This window comes from Centroberyx affinis, unplaced genomic scaffold (assembly GCF_046629955.1).
Source record: "Centroberyx affinis isolate AG114_WGS23_722 - 3 ecotype Tasmania unplaced genomic scaffold, CSIRO-AGI_Caff_v1 ptg005082l_1, whole genome shotgun sequence".
NCBI lineage: Eukaryota > Metazoa > Chordata > Actinopteri > Beryciformes > Berycidae > Centroberyx > Centroberyx affinis.
This window is the reverse complement of record NW_027282515.1, coordinates 34,580-53,048: the sequence shown is the minus strand read 5'-3', so window position 1 is coordinate 53,048 and position 18,469 is coordinate 34,580. Positions and strand designations below refer to the sequence as shown.

The 18,469-nt window shown below is 44.4% G+C and overlaps 1 protein-coding gene across 1 annotated transcript in view; it reads right to left on the bottom strand.

Moving 5' to 3' along the window:
* Positions 1–327: 327 nt before the first annotated feature.
* LOC139666687 (NBAS subunit of NRZ tethering complex-like) overlaps positions 328–18,469 on the bottom strand; it is a gene marked incomplete at both ends in the record, with an annotated part of 51,552 nt that continues 33,410 nt past the window's right edge. The window contains 9 exons of the mRNA XM_071545994.1: positions 328–438; positions 1,759–1,982; positions 9,355–9,492; positions 9,949–10,025; positions 13,155–13,278; positions 14,507–14,620; positions 15,211–15,387; positions 17,008–17,091; positions 17,836–17,993. Coding sequence (XP_071402095.1) covers positions 328–438; positions 1,759–1,982; positions 9,355–9,492; positions 9,949–10,025; positions 13,155–13,278; positions 14,507–14,620; positions 15,211–15,387; positions 17,008–17,091; positions 17,836–17,993 — 1,207 coding nt within the window. The remainder of the gene's footprint in view (positions 439–1,758; positions 1,983–9,354; positions 9,493–9,948; positions 10,026–13,154; positions 13,279–14,506; positions 14,621–15,210; positions 15,388–17,007; positions 17,092–17,835; positions 17,994–18,469) is intronic.

Below are 18,469 nucleotides of genomic sequence, written 5' to 3'. Positions count from 1 at the left end.
TACCGCTGAGTGAGGAAAAGTGATTCTGACTAGAGTTCGCTCAAACTCCGCTGAATACTGATCCCCTGTCAACCTTTCTGAGTGGAGGATTGTGGATAAAAGCAAGTAATTTTCACTGCTCTTTAACTTTACATATAATCTAGTGGGATAACAGCACTAAAAAGACATTAGAAACATCTAGAAAAGCAAGATAACTGATGAGATGAAAAAGGCAATGAGACAGAAAAGAACAGACTTAAGTAGAGAGAAAAGTAAAACGCATTGAGAGAGCAAGTGTGTGTTGGTGTGCGTGCGTGCGTGCGTGCGTGCGTGTGTGTGTCTGTGTACCCGCTATCTGTAAAGAGGAATTCGAGGTGAGTCATGTAGACCTCCCACAGAGGAACGCTGTAGCGCTGAGCCAGAGACAGAGAGATTCTGTACACGCCGTCATCCAGTGTCCTAAACACACACACACACACACACACACACACACAGCAGAGAGGAGAGGAGAAAAATAATGATATATAAGAATTTATCACATTCAAGCAGACCAGCCTCTCACTTAAAAACAGTTCCACACCAATATAAAATGCATATGTGGTACAGAAAATGCATACGTCTCGATCCAAACAGAAGACGCCCCCACTGACTGCAGTGCAAACCTACTGCATGTATGATCACTTCCAGCAGACACAACAGAGTTTAGTCAGTATGGACCCGCAGGGGCATCTGTTTCATTTGACATGAATCAGCTGGCATTACTACTTTGTCAAGCTAGTTATCTACCCTGCTCCCTTGCAAAGCTTGTTTGAATAAAACTGCAAAATTGCTGGTGAGAAGATTGGAGGGCAGCTTTTAGAGTGAGACCCAGCAATTTCAAATCATAAATGTGCCTCTTGCATTCGGCAGGAATTTGTTATTGCTTTGTAAAAACAAGGATTTTACTGGTGATGCTTGTTTGGAAAAAAAAAAAGAATAAGTAAATAAAATTGCTGGTGAGGACACTGGATGCCACTTTGATTGCTCCTATTCTGCCTTGTAAAGCAATGATTTGGCCTGTTTGAAAATAAGCTGATGGTGAGGTCTTCAAGGGACTTTAAAGGAATACACCAAGTTTTGGGAGACTGGCCAGTTGGTCAACTTATATAAAAAAAAATATATATATTTTCAGGATAAAACCCCTTGAGATGTACCATCTTGTTTTCGAGGGGGTCCTGACAAAAGACAAAATAAAATATACACACATTACCCGTTAAGTGATGAGAATATAGAGACGCCAAAATCATCCATGTGTCCCTGGTAGATCATTCACTCCAGTGCTTCGTGCTAACTCTTTAGCATACACTATGTTGAATGATAGTGGGTGATAGTGGCGTTATCAGCCTTTTAGTAAAAATGAAATATCATTAACTACATAGCTGATGTAGCCAGGTTTATTTTTCAACTGTTTCAGGTGAGCAACCATGTATTCATCTGCTGTGTGATGATTGTCAGCTTCACACAGTCTCCTATCACCCACCACATTCACTTCTTATGTAAACAGGGTAAGTAGTCCCTAGTAGTTCAAAACAGCATGTTATTTTTATATCATAGTTGTGTCAATTTGACCCATCTACTACAGAAAGCTGCCAGACCCATTAAGATTACTTATCATTTATTTTCTCACTTTGAGATAATGCTAGTTGCCTACTATCACTCAATCTCCCAAAAACCCAACCCAATCTCCCAAAAACAATGGGTATTCTTGTAAGAGTGAGTCCCAGTCCCCTCCCCACTCACTCTGCCAGGCCGAGGATGGTCTCCTTCTTGTAGTCGGAGTCGGAGCTGAAGCGCTGGACGTCCACCCCTCGGCCCAGGCCCTGCAGCACCTGGGCCTGGGTGAAGTCTGTCAGACGCTCATTGTACACATGCAGCTGGCCTATCAGCTTCTCCAGCTCCTCTGGCCAATCCGAATGCGCCGACACGTGCTGTGTGACCAATCGAATCAGCTTCTTGGGGTCAGCCTATGAAAGGGGGATAATTAAGACATTTTTACACAAACAGCTTCTAAACACATTATTTTATGCCAACGGCCTCACAGGGTAAAAGGGTATGAAAATGACATTATGTTTAAAGCCAAATTCAGTAATCCTGAGAATGATATCCCGCCCGCTCCTCTAAATATCTTGTAAACAAGAAACTGGACTTGCAGAGCTCTGCCCCTTTGCCAATGGGGAATAAAAACACTGGCCACCAATTTGATGACTTAAGAACCTTTTGAATTCCTGCCAACTTACTGGCTTTAAAAGTGTGTTCTGCTGTTGAACAAAGCATTCTTATAAGAGTGGAACAAGTTTCCAAGCATTTGTCAGAAATTTGGCACACTGGAAATATATGCAACAAAATATCCACTATATACAGTGAGTTGTTATTTGACAGGCTCTCTCTCTCTCTTTGTCTTCCTTCTTTCCCTTATTTCCTTTTCAATTGCAATTCCTTCCTATGGAGGAGGTGTGCTGTGCGCACTGCACATCATTAAACTATGTCACATACTGTGTTTCGAACACACTCACCAGCATGGTATCTAAAACTTCACAAGTCTTCCACCTCTTTGCCATGACAAACTAATGAGGCCATTTTCAAAAATAGCTGTAATTTTCAAAAGGCGTCAGAGAAGCAAGGGGCAGACCAATCACCTTGGCCTTGCATCTATAATTTTGAATCTAGAAAGAAGTTGACTGCTGCACCTGAGTTCAATCATGCTATTCAACATCTGCAAAGTCTTTTCTCTAGAGGGTGAGAAAATATGGATAAATGTACCAGGAACCATAATTGCCACCGCGATTCTGGTGTGTGGGGAATTAGTCAGTGGATGTACATTTATGATTGAGAGTGTGACAAGTGCTGGGAGAGGTAGGCGGATGTTGTATCTCTCTCATCAACCCGGTTCTAATTAAATGAGTTTCTGTAGTTGGTTTTGGCATCTTATAGGCTGTCGCCCAGTACGATAAGATGGGTTATTTGTTGATCTGATTTGCATAAGGTAATTATGGTTGTTGGAAATGTGTGAGTTTGAAAATAGAGGTGTGTGTGTGTGCTTGTCTCTGTGTGTCTCTCTCTCAGTTCTCAGTGTGTGTGTGTGTGTGTGTGTGTGTGTGTGTGTCTTTAGATGTGGTCCCAGTGCCAGTCATGGTGACAGCTTCACAGTTCAAAAGCAGGACAAGAGGGAGATGGGGGAGGAGAAGAGGCAGAAGGGAGAGAAAAAGAAGAGTAGGGAGTATGGAGATAGAGGAGGGAAAGAAATAAGGTGATAGAAGAGTAGGGAAAGGTGAGTCAAAGGTGAGAACATTTAGAGGAGAGGAGGGGAGAGGAGAGGAGAGGAGAGGAGAGGAGAGGAGAGGAGAGGAGAGGAGAGGAGAGGAGAGGAGAGGAGAGGAGAGGAGAGGAGAGGAGAGGAGGGCATTTCTTAACGCCAGCACCATGTGACAGAAGAGGGAGAGTGACATGGAGGGAGAACAAAGCCAGAGAGAAAAAAGTCTGCTGGAACTGTGACGGACAGGCAGTTGTTTGAAGAACTTTTCTGAAATTAGGCTTTTATGATGAAACACTGGTTGCATTCTTTCTCTCTCTCTCTCTCACTGCCATTGGATATCTGGATTATATTCTGGATGTATTGCCGTTCCTGTCCTCCCTCTCCCCTTCTAACACTGTAAAACTTCCTTGCATCTCTCAAACTCTTTTCCCCTCCTCCATCGTTTCCAAGCCTTCCTGTGGCCTCTCTACAGCAAGACTTCCTTCTTACCCCAATTTTCCACGCACTAAGCACTCTCTAATTACTTCATTATTTTATTTGATGAGGTTCTATCTCAATAAGCCATTTCTTGTCTTTGATCAAAAAGAAGAATGCATAGACATAAGCTAAACTGTATGTAAAGTGTGATTTCAGGAGGTACGCTGTGATGTTGCAGAGCTGGGAGGAAGCCAGCTCTCTCCAACTCCCCCCTAGCTATTCCACTGCTGCCTCAGGCTCTATTTCTCTGCTCCACTCCTTCCTATGATGCTGCCTAAGAGGGAACAGTGTAAAAATAAAAGACTAGGTCTCAGTCTCAAATGTCTTCAACCACGCTCTGATTTTCATCCTTAATTCCTTATTTGTTGTATTCTGATCGCAACCACGCACACATCAAAAAGCCTTTTGCCTCTTTGCCTTCAGCTATATGTATGTTCCTAAGAGATCTGCCTGGTTAAAAGATAGATTGAAAATAAAATAAAGTTCTAGTAACTCTTTCTTCATCTCTTTATTCATGACATGAACATGGAATTGTACATTTGCACTTGATCTAGATGTCACGTCACTTTGTTTAATGTCTGTTACATTCTAGAGGTCATGTTATTCTGTACACATGTTGTCACCAGATCATCACACACACACACACACACGCACAGGCACATGCACACGCACACGCACACACACAATCTCTCAACCAAATCCATCTTATAAAGCTCTCCCTCTCCCTCTGTGCGGTAAGGATCATGTAGAGGTTACAGAGGAACAGACATGCCTGCCCTCTCCAGAGAGCGAGCTAGTAATGATCCTAATGAGTTGTATTTATACCATGCCTAACATTGAGCTATACAGTCAGTGGCCTCATTAGCACTAATTCTGCATACGGTGTATATGTGCACGTAATTGGGAGGAATGCAAGGGGGAAAGAAACTGAACACTGATTTTAAAAGGATAATCACTCCATAAACAGAGTCGACTGCACTGTGGGTCATAAAACACCATGAAGGGGACTGATCACAAGCAAGAAACATGGAGGCAAGAGGACAGCCAAGACTCAAGCAAGAGGAACACAACAGTAGCCCTGCACAGTCAACTAAATGCATCCAATTAAAGGGTTTAGGGACCACTTAGTATCAGCCGTTATACCCAATCAATTGCAACTGTTTGTTCAGAGTGCATGTTTGTCTGATAGAGCCCTTTCTGCGGCTACTGTGCTATACAGAACTCCCATGAGTAAAATATGGAGTTGCTAATGATTGTGGCACAAGGGTAAAATTTGTACAAGAAGAGGGAAGCCAAGCCATTGCATCCATGGTGCTTTTCTGTGAGTGGGAGGCCACTCAGTCCAACTCAATTATTCCAGTCAATTCAACAACAGGGAGCAAACTCAATGGGAAGCCACTTCCAAGGTCAGCTACCGAGACTGCCAGTTTGAATCCTGTCGGGGCCGCGAACGGAAAATATCTGCAGTGACCATAGGCAATGCAAAATATCACTAAATGTGAGCAAAGAAATACTGTTGGCTACAATACGAATGCAATTTCTACCTTGTGAGTCCTTTGGTGAACTTTGTGCTCTATCAATAAAGACTCTGAAGAACTTAACATTATATCCACAATGTTCAGATTGCCTTCAAATAGGAAAAAAAGTCAATATATTTCATATAGGTGATTTTCCAATGCAGTGCCTCCATCTGAGTTATTGAAGTGAAGGTAAAATATCTCTAACATTGCTCTGTGGACTTTTATTACAGAGCAAATTGTTGTAATGAGATAGCCAAAGAGTTAAGCAGTTTTTCTGCATGATATAGTGCACAATGCACATGTTTTCCAAGGTCATATACTGAGTGTGTTTATATAATTGTGCATGTTTTAAAAGTGTGCGTGTGTGTGTGTTTGTGCCTATGTGTGTGTGTGCCTGTGTGCGTGTGTGTATGTGTGCCTGTGTGTATTTCGCGTGTGAGTGATCAATATCCCTCTCAGTGAGAGAATGGTGGCTGCAGGCGAAGATAAATGGTTGACTGAAAATCTCAATCTCTTTACTCAGCACACTGCTGTACAATGGCTGCACATTCACATCTACAATTATGCTAAACACAAGCATGCATGCATGCGTGCACATAGACATGCACACACACACACACACACACACAATGAAGAAAAAACTCACATTAAAACACCAACAAGCACAGGTAAACCGACATTAACACTTAAATAAACACAAGCTCACAGGCTATTGTACAATATTGTGCAAACACCAGCAGCAGAACAATTATGCTAAGCAGTGCCTCTCTTTTGCAAACGAGCACTTTAGTCGACATAATGAAAACTTCCAGCGTGAGCGCGCGGGAATCGGCTCATTATGCCTTGGGGAATAATGGAAACCCAGCCTCCGTGTCATTGAGCCTTGTGCTGCTCGTCATGCCTGGGAGCCATAATCGGATGGGAAAGTAACAGTTAAAGACCTTGAAAGTCAATAGTGGGTGATAGAAACTACAAGAACCAGAGAGCTAGATTTTGTAGGCTTCTGCACCTAGTAATACATGACAACTTAGACTGGAATAAAAAAAAAAATTACAATTAAGTGGACCAATAATTTAACATGGAACACAAATGGCTTCAGAACTCCCTTGATTAAACAGGCTACAACAATAATAGTTAGTGCAAAATGCCCAGCAAGCAAAGTTCATGGTGAATGCCCAGAGACATTAGAGTCACTCTGGCACCGCGTGTGCCCCCACTGGCCAAGGATTGAATCATACCAGATCCTGCTACCCTCTATCCTTTTAAAAGAGTACAACGTGGGCTCAGGTGAATGTTTTGGGAAGACATTTAAGGGTGTTAGGTGATACGTGAATCATCAATATGTAGTTGTCAAATTAATTGTGACACCTTGTTATAATTACCATAAACAAATGAGACCAGGTGCTGGTGCTGGCGTTTCTCAAAGTCAAGACCACATTTCCAATAAGCACCTTGTAGCACCTGTGGCACCTTGCTTGGAGCAGCTCTTCCTGTTTTGTGCCATGAAGCAATATTGCAGATTTCCCGTGAAATCCGATCCAGTGGTATTATTATAAATAAAAAGTGTAGAGGCCGGTAATGGCTGCCAATCGACTCCGTGATGGTCTTGTTAGTTTATGGTCACTATACTAACGTCTCAAAATCAATGTAGTAATGATTTATTGATGCTAAAATGCTACAGTAGCACCTTTAAAGTGAGAAGTGACTTAATTTATCAACTAAATTTTCAATGCTCTCTTTTCAGGCAGCTTCAGTTCCGAAATCTCTGTCTGTATTGTGAGGAAGCAGACTCTGGTGGCTTTAAAAACACATCACACACTTTGAGTAAACCCTCGGAGAGGCCTGCTCCTGTTTGCCACTGAATGACTTTGGTGTCTTGAGTGTTTGGTGTCTTATTGCTTGGGTATGAAATTATGTGATAGTGACAAGAGAATTGAAACAGCGTGAGAGTCATTGAGACAGTGTTGCTGTTCTTCAAGTGGAGAGCGGGAAACACTTGCAGACAGCTCGACAAGACATACCCCCCCCTCTCTATCACACACACACACACACCACTTGTCACGCAAAAATGGATCAAACACAGGAACATATTAACCTGCGATTACACACACACACACACACACACACACACATACACACCACTACATATAAAAGCAGACACAAATACGACACAAATGCGTATACACATACATAAGCATACATGCAAACACGCACTTGGATATGGAACATGTTGTTATGCTCTTAAGAACGGGTGGAAAACATCTTGTCCTAAGCTCATTTGCAATGCAAAGCACGCACGTGCTAGAAATGGAGATGGTGAAACACACACACACACACTCACACACACAGCCTGTCATACATATCTGAAATTAAATATCACACGCTGTACAATGTGTGCCCTTAGAAGATAAGAGAAAGCGAGAGAGCTAAAGAAAGCACAAGAGAAATATATAAAGTATGCACAGTCAAGATAGTATTGTGGATAGAGAGGCCCAAGATTGTACAGACGAGAGGGAGACAGGCCTATGGAAAAAAAGAGGGAACACATAAACAGAGTGGAGAGCTAGAGGGAGGGAGAAGATGATAGCAGAGAGAGCAAAATAAAATGGATAGAAAGAAAGCAACATGGAGGGAGAAAGAAAAAAACAGAGTTATAGGGGGAGAGAGAGAGAACTTTCATGCCAATAAAGCAATTTATTAAACTAAACTCAATTGACAGACAAAAAAAAACTCAGGGGGAGGGGGAGAGAAAAAAATGAAGGAGATACTGAGAGAGCACATACTGGAGGAAGAGAGAGAAAAATAAAATCCAGAAGAAAGAAAAAAACAGAGGGCGAGAATGAACATACAGTAAACAGAGAGGGGGGGGGGGAGTGCAGAGAGGTTGAAAGGTTTTTTTTCACTCTTATTTCTATCAGTGTTTGAGTAAAAGCTGCCACTACCTCATCAATAAGAGTAGTGTGAAGGCAAGACCTGGAACACAACGATAACAAGCACTCAACTCTGGGGGGAAAAAAAAACAGGGAAGAAAATGAGAGATAAAAAAAAAAAGGAATGAGCCAAAAATGAAGGTCCAACTGCCAAAGTGTAGAGCAGAGGAGGAAAGAGTTGTATATATTTTAAGTTAATGGACTTGAACTTCACTTGAGGCAGGAGGATGAGGAATGATTATGGCCATTAGGATGCAGAGAGTGTGTGTGTTTGGACGGTGAGGGGAAGCACACATGAGCGTGTGAAGTTGTCCGTGCACCTGTGTTGTGTGAGTGCGTGCGCGGCGGGAGTGTGTTTGTGCGTTTGTGCGCAGTCCTGACCTTGAATGTCAGTGGGGACACACTTATCCACTTCTTTTGCTGTCTTTTTTCCCTCTTCCCTTTATTTCAGCAGTTTACCTCCCTCATTCCACCTGGGCTAAAACCCATGAGAGCCACAGTCCACTCAAGGAAAAGGTCAGAGCCATTTCTCTTCTCTCTCTCCCCCAATTTTCTTCACTCCCCCCCCCACCCCAACACCATTCTTTCACCACCACTAGCCTCCTCTCTCTTGTTCTTTCTCTCCTCCCCTCCCTCCTTCCCTCGTCTATTATACTCTCCTGTTTTTCTCTCCCACTCTCTGACTTTCTCTGTTTCTGAGGAAGAAAAGAACATTATGGGACTATTACAGCCTGTTTTCACTTTTCTCCCGATGGCAAAATTGCATATATCACATGGCGGTGTGCCACCAAGTCCAGCACATGAATTCAATTTGCACTGTGAGTTTGAGCATCATCAGATTTCATATAGTGCATGGAGTCAAAGACTGAGGGTTTTTTTTGTCAACCAATTATGCAAAACACCTGGCTGCTATGCTCAAGACAGTTGGAAAAAAAACATGTGCAACAGCGCAGAGTATGGGACTTAAGGTATAATAAGTGGGTCACCATTCTGATTTGTTAAGGTGTAACAACTTTGTTAATTATCACACCGCTGGGGCAGGAAAAATGGGCACATTTGAGTATGTGTATACTATGTGTATACCCCCCTCCCACACACACACACACACACACACACACACACACACACATATACACGCTCGAGGTTGCATCCTAACCTGGTAGAGGGTGTGGGTCTTGTCCTTGAAGCAGGGGGCAAGGCGGCTGTAGATCTGCAGGGAGTAATAGTAGGCAGCCAGCTGGAGGGACAAGGCAGAGTGGCTCTGCTTCTCAAAACACCTGTTGGCGTCCAACACCTGAGAGAGAGAGGGAGAGAGAGCATTTGTGGGCAGCACTTTGAGAAATGCGCTTGAAGGCATGCTTTGTGTTGTGTCGTTCAGTAAAATTATGCCGATGCCTATTAAGTGCTTCTTTGATTTGAGTTTGGCACACTGATGGAGTAAAGGAACCGTCTACCATAATAACTCATCTAGAGAGGTGAGGGATCTATAGAAAATATGGATTCACTTAGCCATTAGCCAGGAGCTCAGATGCTTTGGACACTGTAATACCTTACACTTCCATTCGCAGGAGAACCAAAGTCTATGTATTTGTGTATGTGTGTGTGTGTGTGTGTGTGTGGGTGTGTGTGTGTGCGTGTGTGGTTGTGTGTGTGATCAAGCTGGCCTTTCATTTAATTTGCTACCCTGACGTGTCCTGTTTGTGTGTGTGTGTGTGTGTGTGTGTGTGTGTGTGTGTGTGTGTCCACCTACCTGAGGCAGGGCCAGTAAGTAGGACAGAGCCAGCGTCATGTCCCTGGGAAACGCATCGTTGGCCAGCTGCAGCAACACTGGAAAGGATGGAGGGATGGAGAGAGGGAGAGAAAGAGAGAGAGGACTAAAACTAAAGCACTCAGGATTAACAACCAACCCTTCCTTCCTGGACGAGTCTCATCCCACGTTTGTTGAATACAGACAACAGTGCCTGTCAGAATACACCTCTCTCACTGGGCCAGACAAAAGAGAGGCAAGGTAAAAATAGAGGGTGATGAGAGAAGAGAGGGAGGGACAAAGTCAAGAAGCGTCATTAAAAATCCCTCCTGCGTCCCAGGATTCTGTCCATCTGCTCACCAGGCTATTGTGCGTGTCTGTGTGCGTGTGTTCGCATGCGGTATGTAAGTGTGCACACAACTGTGCGTGTGTGTGTGCGCGCACATGTGTGGTTTCTTGCACAGAAAGCATTCATTATTCAAAGTGGGAGTATATACCCACTTCTAATAAGAGCACTCTGGATGAGTGCAAACTTCATCTAAGTGCACTTCAAAGTTGAAACCTCTGTTGAATGCCAAATCAGTCTACACATATCTATCATCAGCAAAGACAGGCAAGAGAGTTTGATTACAAGAATCCCAAATTAGATGTCTTTAATTGGTCGTAGCTCATCAGTTTGAATCAATGATCTGGCAGTGCTCGTCATGCCGACTGGGCTCAACGAGAGCCTGGCAATATCTGCTGCCCAACAAAAGATTTCCCTGGGCAACCCACAGTTCCAGTGCCTCCAAGGCTGATGGGATTTGGAGTCTAATCAGAGCCTGGGGCTCGGGGTTGGACTCCAATCCATAACCACTAGCCTGGAGGCCAAACAAATAAACACACTGACGCATACATGTATGCACACACACATGTGCTTACTTTATATAGACCTATATAAGCAATACCACAAATATTTACTTGATTAACACCAACCACCACAAGCACACAAACAGACAGGCACACTCACTCGCTCACTCGTTCGCTCACTCGCTCACACACACACTGAGGAAAGAGTGGGAGAGAGAGCAGAGAGAGCCAGAGTCAGGCAGAATCACTTTGTAGTCCCAGACCCAAGAAGAACAAAAGCCTCTGTTGGTGATAAGAGCCTGAGACAAAGTGGAACAGACAGAGAAAACTAGAGCATGGACACTGGGAGCGAGACAGGGGTGGGGGCAGAAAAAGATAGAGGCAAAGAGAGAGAGAGAGAGAGATACATACTGTAGAAAGAAATACACATTAACACACACACACACATATGCATACACTCACACACACGCACACAGGGTGCATGAGAAATGTAATTCACAAACAGGCCAACAGCGCATATGCTCGGAGGTTGAATGTGTGTGTGTGTGTGTGTGTGTGTGTAGGTAGGGGTGGAGTGATGCACCAGTTTAAAGAGGTATAACAGCTCTCTTAAGCAGAACCCCCGCCCTCCTCCTTTTCTCACCCTCCTCCTTTTCCTCTGCCCACCCTCCCACTCCCCCCCACCCCCACCCCTCCTACCCCCCGGGTTTCAATGAGCTACACCTCAGAATGAGCTGATTACACGCCTCTCTAAAGCTACTGATACCATCAGCACAGGAATTACCAGAGGGGTAAACACACACACACACACTCAGAGTAGATAACCCTGCTTTAAAAGCGTACAGTATTTCTGCGTGTGTGAGAGAGAGAGAAAAACGGAGCGAGAGCGATAAAGAGAGACTACACGTATATGAGTGGATGCATGAGTGTTGTGTGTGTGTTTGTGTATGCGAGTGTGTGCCTGTGCCTGTGTGTGTATGTGTGTGCGTCCACACACTCCTGTTCCTGTGTCAGCTAAATCAGGGACATTGTTAGCAGGATGGGGTGACAATGACTTATTACTGTTTCACCTGTGCAGGCATGTGAAAAACAACTGATTACAGCCTGGTCAACATGCGACCAATGGCAGCGCACCATGCTCTGGGTGTGTGTGTGTGTGTGTGTGTGTGTGTGTGAGTGTGTTTGTATGGTTCAGAGTTGGGTGTGTGTGTGTTTGCATGCATGTATGTGTGTGTCTCTCTCTCTGCTTCTCCGTACCTACTTACGCACCTTACTCAGCTCAATCCCATTGAGTCGCTTTCCACTTGTGTCATCATTAATTACCTCCAGCTTATCTGGGCCAGGTGAAAAATCGATATATTTATTTTCTTAAAGGCCATCTCCGAGTCTGTTTTTGAGGACAGCCGGCGTGGCGGGCCGATACGGGAGTCATTAATCGAAGGTTGTTATCGGACGCGAGGCCGTCCACGCCGCCTTTTCTCTTTCCCAACACGTCGCACTCCGCGGCAGCTCCGAAGGGAAGGTGACTTTTAAGAACAGAGATATTCATTTGAATGGCAGCGACAGAGAGAGAGAGAGACAAAGAGGGAGGGGGTGAGGGAGGGAAAAGCTTGGTTTTGGTGGACTGCGTGAGTATGTGAATGCGTTTAAGTGTGTGTGTTTGTTTGTGAGAGATGTGTGCATGCGTATCTATGCGTATGCATTCCGCGGCCAAAGTGTGTGCACTCCATCTGCATCTAGAATGTCCAGCATATGTGTGTGTGTGTGTGTGTTCTTTATTTTTGTAGTGGCATTGATTCTGGCGAGCCGGTGTGATCCATCACACGGCGTTGGCCTTGATGTTTTGACTTGCTGCTATCTCTCTGGTATCGCCACGGTGACGCGTCGTTATTTACTGTTGCCGTGGGATGCGTGGGTATACATTAATTAATCAATATGAGGCTATTCTTCTCATCGTGTCCCCTAGTCCACCACGCATGGGCTCCCCCCCCCCACTAGATTGATGAGGAGAGGAGAGGGCAGGGTGAGGAGGGGAGGGGGGCAAACCACACTGCGCTCTCTGCAAATACCACAGCTTCCCAGAGATGGAGCACTGCGGGACAGTTCAAGTTAAACAATACTCACTCATCTCAAACCGCTTTTGTGAAATAACTAAAAAGAAAAAGCACTTAAGAAAGTTCAGGAAAAACTCCCCAGCAAGCATTTGATGGAGGGCGATGTGCAGGACGCGGCCAAGTCCTACCTTGACGTGCAGGTTGTTTAACGTCTCAGACTGTTAAAAACCACACACTGTACTTACTGCATCTGTGTTAGTATGTGTGTGTCCATGCACATGTGTGTGTGTGTGTATGCATGTGTACCCTCTGTAGCAGGAAACAGGGTCTTTCCTTCGGTTGTGGTCTCGGCCAGTTTGCCGGTCCGCAGCAAAACCTCGGCAAAGTTTTCCTGAGGCACATCGTTGTAGGACAAATACACGTCTTGACTCTGACAGAGGAGAGAGAGGGGAAACCGATAAAGAAAGACATGATAAGAGTTAGTGAATCATAAAACGAATACCCACCTTCACTCCGAGGGAACCTCCGCAGAAAGGGAGAGCAGATCAGAAAACGACAAAGGGAGACGTGATTAAGGCGACTCGGTGTCTTAATTCCCAGGGAGTCAGACGGATGAGAGATGGAGTAAACAAATGAACTTCACAGCCAAATAAAGTGTTTGAACACGGGGCCTTTTGATAATTCATTTATAGGATTCACATACACCAAGTTATTTCTCAAGTGTCAGTGAGGTGAACAATGGAGTTTGTTTTTCTTGCTGGCCTTGGCGCTATCCTTCTTTTCGCACAGAATGTTCCCTGTCTATCTTCCCCACTCGCCCTCTCTCCATCTTTCTGTCTTGTTGCATTTGTCTCTCCTTCTCTCTCAATCGGCCTCTCGTCGCTCCCTTCCTTCATTGAAACTGTTGAGGTAAAAAACAAAAAAACAAAAAAAAACAATCCCATTGATCAACTGGATGGACGTGGGGAGCCATTATTGATAGACGGATGATGGAAGATAGATGGACGTTGGAGATGGAGCGGAGGAAGGGATTTGGAGAGGCCTATTAAAATGTCATGAGAAGAGATGTATCGGCCTTCTCTGTTTCCCCTCACGTCCACTCTTTAAGCTATCCACATGATTTGTGTCTCAGAGTAAAAAGCCCAGTCATAGCCCAGGGCGACCACTTTCTAGGCATAAAGGTCAAACTACTCCTTTCCTCACTTTTATTCTTTTCCTCCTCCATAACTCCTTCTGTCGACATTCTTCTCCTCTTGATTTTTATGATATTCCTCACTCCCTCTCCATCTGCTATATACTCCTACTACCTCTGTGCTTAACTATTGTGTCATCTCTCCGCCCTGCTCTTTCCCTGCTCCTTCACCGTTATGTCATCACTTTAGTTTATCTCTTTCCATCTCCATTTATCCTCCTTTGCCTGTAGAGCACCGTTGATACTTCCAAATTGCTTCTGGCATTAAAATTACTCAGTTTGAAATCAATATTCATTTTGTCTCAATACTGGTTTTCAAGGCTTTTATGGGTCATAGCAAAAAATAAAAAATACATCTCTTCAAGTCATGAACACACTCAGGCAATTTTGCAGCAATTTAAGAAGGTACCCTGGGGTAACTAGGAGAAAAAAAGACAACCCCCCCCATTAGTCCAAAGCCACTCACCGGGTCTACATAGGGATCATCAAAAAGCTCCTGATAAAAGGGGCTACAGCCTTGCCGCTCCAGGTTGGAGTTCTCACACGCCCCTTCGTGACTGCTGGAGCCTGCGCCGTGACCCTGAGGAGCCATAAAAACGTCATTAAACATTCACAACATGCCCAGAGCACTGCCATCCCTCTCTGTCCCACAGCTCACATCCTCTTCGCTTTTCTCTTTCCTCAGAAAACTCGCCACCACAACCCCCCCCCCCCACCCACCCAACCGCTGCCAAGGCCAGAGACGCCATCCATCTCCGCCCCGGCGACCACCAAGCCAGTCCAGCCGCCGGCAAACCGGGAGATATTGAAATATTCAACAGGCTGGCCAATTAATTATGCAAGAGATGAGCTCTTGATTGGTTGTTTTTGGATGAAGCTTATGAAGTGTGTGTGCAAGTGTGTGTGTGTGATACGAGAACATAGGCAGACATGCAACTGTCTGCACACACACACACACACACACACACACACACACATACAGTATATATCCACTGTGGTCTAGGCGCCAGCAAACAAACACAAACATAAAAAGAATACATCGTTAGCATGGCTCCATGATTCTTGGCTGCTGATTTATGCCTCTTGGATTACTTCTGATGCATTCATAAACAAGCATATGAGATGGAGCACATATAAACACACCCAATCTGGTAATCAAAGCGTTCCTACCTGCTGTGGCCGGAGGTAGTTGAGTGATTCCTTCCACCAGCGGTGGTCACTGACTGCGGTCAGCACAGCCTTGGTGGTCAGGCCAGTAGTGGTCAGCACTTCCATGGTCTTAGCTGTGGTTCTGTGCAGTAAGTCCCCGGCCGCCCCCGCAGGGGAGCCCACAGTGGGAGCGCTGGCCTGAGGCCAAGCAGGTGAGAGCAGGGAAAGGATGGAGGAAAAAAATGGCAGCAATGTTATTTCAGTGTTTGGGGAGAGTATGTCAATCTGGCGACTCTAAAGTAGTAGGCATTGTAAAAGTCTCCCCACCCTGCATCTACTACTACTACAGCATCACAGCAAGCATGTTAAATGAAAGACTACAGTGTATTATAATGCCAGGCTAAAGGATGAATTGTAAACTGAAGACTCTTGACTAGCAGTGTTGTATTAGCTTTAGCTGTATTAGACATGGTTGTTTTTATTCAGTACTCTGGAGGAGCACCTCAGTAAGAGCTGGGCTCTGTGTGTTCATTGGTTCGATCATTAATTTGTGTGTAGGGCTTTTTGCAATGCACACTGTTTAGGGGAATTACGGGCTGCACAGTTTAGGCAGCACAGAGCCCCAAGAGCCCAGCATAGGGGAAATACAGTGTGCGCTTGTAAACCAGGCAGTATGGTAGAAGTCAAACAAGCATGAGCCAGCTCTACATTGATGCCCAGTACATTCACATATCAGCATGCAGCTCAGTGATTTTCTAACTGTAGTGGCTAAGTGAATGCATGCAATTATAATGTTGTTCAGCGACTCCCGATTTTAAAGTCAACATAGTTTCACTCACTCCTCACAATCATGTTCCTCACAATCATGTATACCCCCACCTCATCCCTCCACCCGAAAACCTAGAAAGCGCTAGTACACTTGTGTCTTAAAGCAAGCAGGATAATGCTAGATCAATGTGCAGCCATTCCAACAAAAAAGAAAGAGAAAAGGAACAATAAAGATACTGATTTTTACTCATAAAATGCAACGTTTCACTTCATTTTTGAAATTAAACAAAACAAAACAAAACAAAAAACATTAACAAAGTAATGGTGCATGTGAAATGTACTGCACTGTACTGTGAATTTCATTATTATTGTGTTTTTGAAAGTGCACCTACCATTTCCATGGTATGTTGGTTATTGGAGAATTGGAAAGGACTTTAAAACTACATTTAGAGGGCCAGTGGGCTGGGGCCAAATCGTTTAGTGCCTTTCATCAATACTTTATTCGGCAGGGGATTGGGGGTGTGGGGAATGAGAGGGACCCAAACACACATGCATGCAAAGACTTACACACACACCTACGCAAAAATACACCATTACAAACAATTTACACACTCACACATCCAGAGGGCACAAATATACACACACAAGGAGTGTGGATGTCGATACAACAATAAAATGACAACAGACAGTGTCAAACAACCAAGCATCCAGACACAAAGGGGTGCGGTGCAGGTCATGAAACATTAACACCCACTCATGGCATCATAAAGCTGGCGGTGCTGAAGGGGAGGAGAAGGGAGGCATAAATAAACCAAGGGAGCTGAGGAACCCTAACACTAGATTTACAGCTCATCAAATATGGAGCAATCGGAAAACACACACACAAAAGCGCAGACAGACCCACACACACACCCACAGAGAAAGGGTGGCATATGGACAACACATAACTACAATTCAGGCACGGAGCAGATGTACAGCACTTCCACATATAGGGAAGCATACACATACAGATGGACACACACACACAGATACACACACACACACACACACCTGGAGAGAGTCTGTCTCGTCAGCCTCTCGTCCACTCTGGGTAATAGCAGGCTCCATCTGATAGTTAACCGCCTGGTACAACACCTGGAGGAGACAAAGAGGGAGGGAGAGTGAAAAAACAGCAACAAAAACAATGGTACTTTTTTATTTTATTGTATTATACTAGCTGTAGTTTCAGCCAAGCAATCTAATTGGTCAAAGGCACTTTGCAACTGCGCTGATAATTCTCAAAATGCATAGCTGCGATTTTGTTGCTATACCAACTTGTGTCAATTTTCCTGCTTTCTCCTGTCTGCTTATTGTTATATCTGTATACAACATTGTTGGAAACCTTTTAGATTGTACAAATGCTTTGACAACCACTGTATAAAAGCCATAGTACCCTTCTTTTAGTGCTGCCAACTGTTCTGGGCTGCACTCCATTACATAGCAGTCATACCCATAATCACAGGGCAGCAAACCCTCTCAGGGATTATTGCTATAATAAACAATCTGCTTTTCCTGGTTGAAATTGGTAATACTTTTTACCCTTCATACACTTGAGCTGTAAGGTGTTTGGTGAAGATACTGGTACTTTTCAGTCTTGAGCTGAGAGGGTTGAAAGTTGAAAGGTGACAGGAGGTTGAAACAATGCTTGTTTACTGTGCTGCCTCAAAAAATATTTCTTGACTCAGAGCTTTGTGTTTTGGCCTCTTTATTTGTTACAAGTTTGGAGGTTACCGCAGTCATCGAGAGGTGAGAGGGAACCTGCACTAATACTTTATGCCTACAGTCCCAGCGTTCAGTCCTCTGCAGTACACAGGTAAAAGCTGAAAGGTGAAGGGTAACCTGGGTCTGCAGGTCACTGGAGGCAGCCAGTAGGCCATGGATGCTGTCGGGGGGACAGTGGGTGAGGGAGAAGGCTAACAGCTCTTGCCGGGCCTCCAGGTCTCCATAGCCCTCGCACTGGCCAAGCAGACTGGACACCTCCCAAGCTGGACTGTAACCTGAAAGGAAGAACACATGGAGGGAAATAAGGTGAGAAAGGAAGATGGGGTGAAGTGGGGTGAGCCAGGTAAAGAGAAACAGGATGACATGGGGGCAAATTAATGTGAAAATGAGAGTGGGAGATAAGAGTAATGAGATAAAAGAATGGATTGCAATTTGTTTCAGGAAGAAGAAAAAAAGGAAAACACTGCAAGAAGAGGCAGGAGATGAAATATAAGAGGGAACTGAAAAAAAAAAGTGTCAAACACACACAAGCTCTCTCTCACTCACTCTCTCTCTCTCTCTCTCTCTCCCTCTCTCTCTCACACACACACACACACAGATGCAGACAGAAAAAAACAATCACACAATACAGCTGAGCAAAAGTAGTTTTCAGTTCTATCAGTGTCCATCTCTACTAATCTACCCTGAATCCTATAAGCTAGAAGACCAAGGCCTACTGCAGCATCAGATAAAGTAGAAAAAGTGTCTGAAC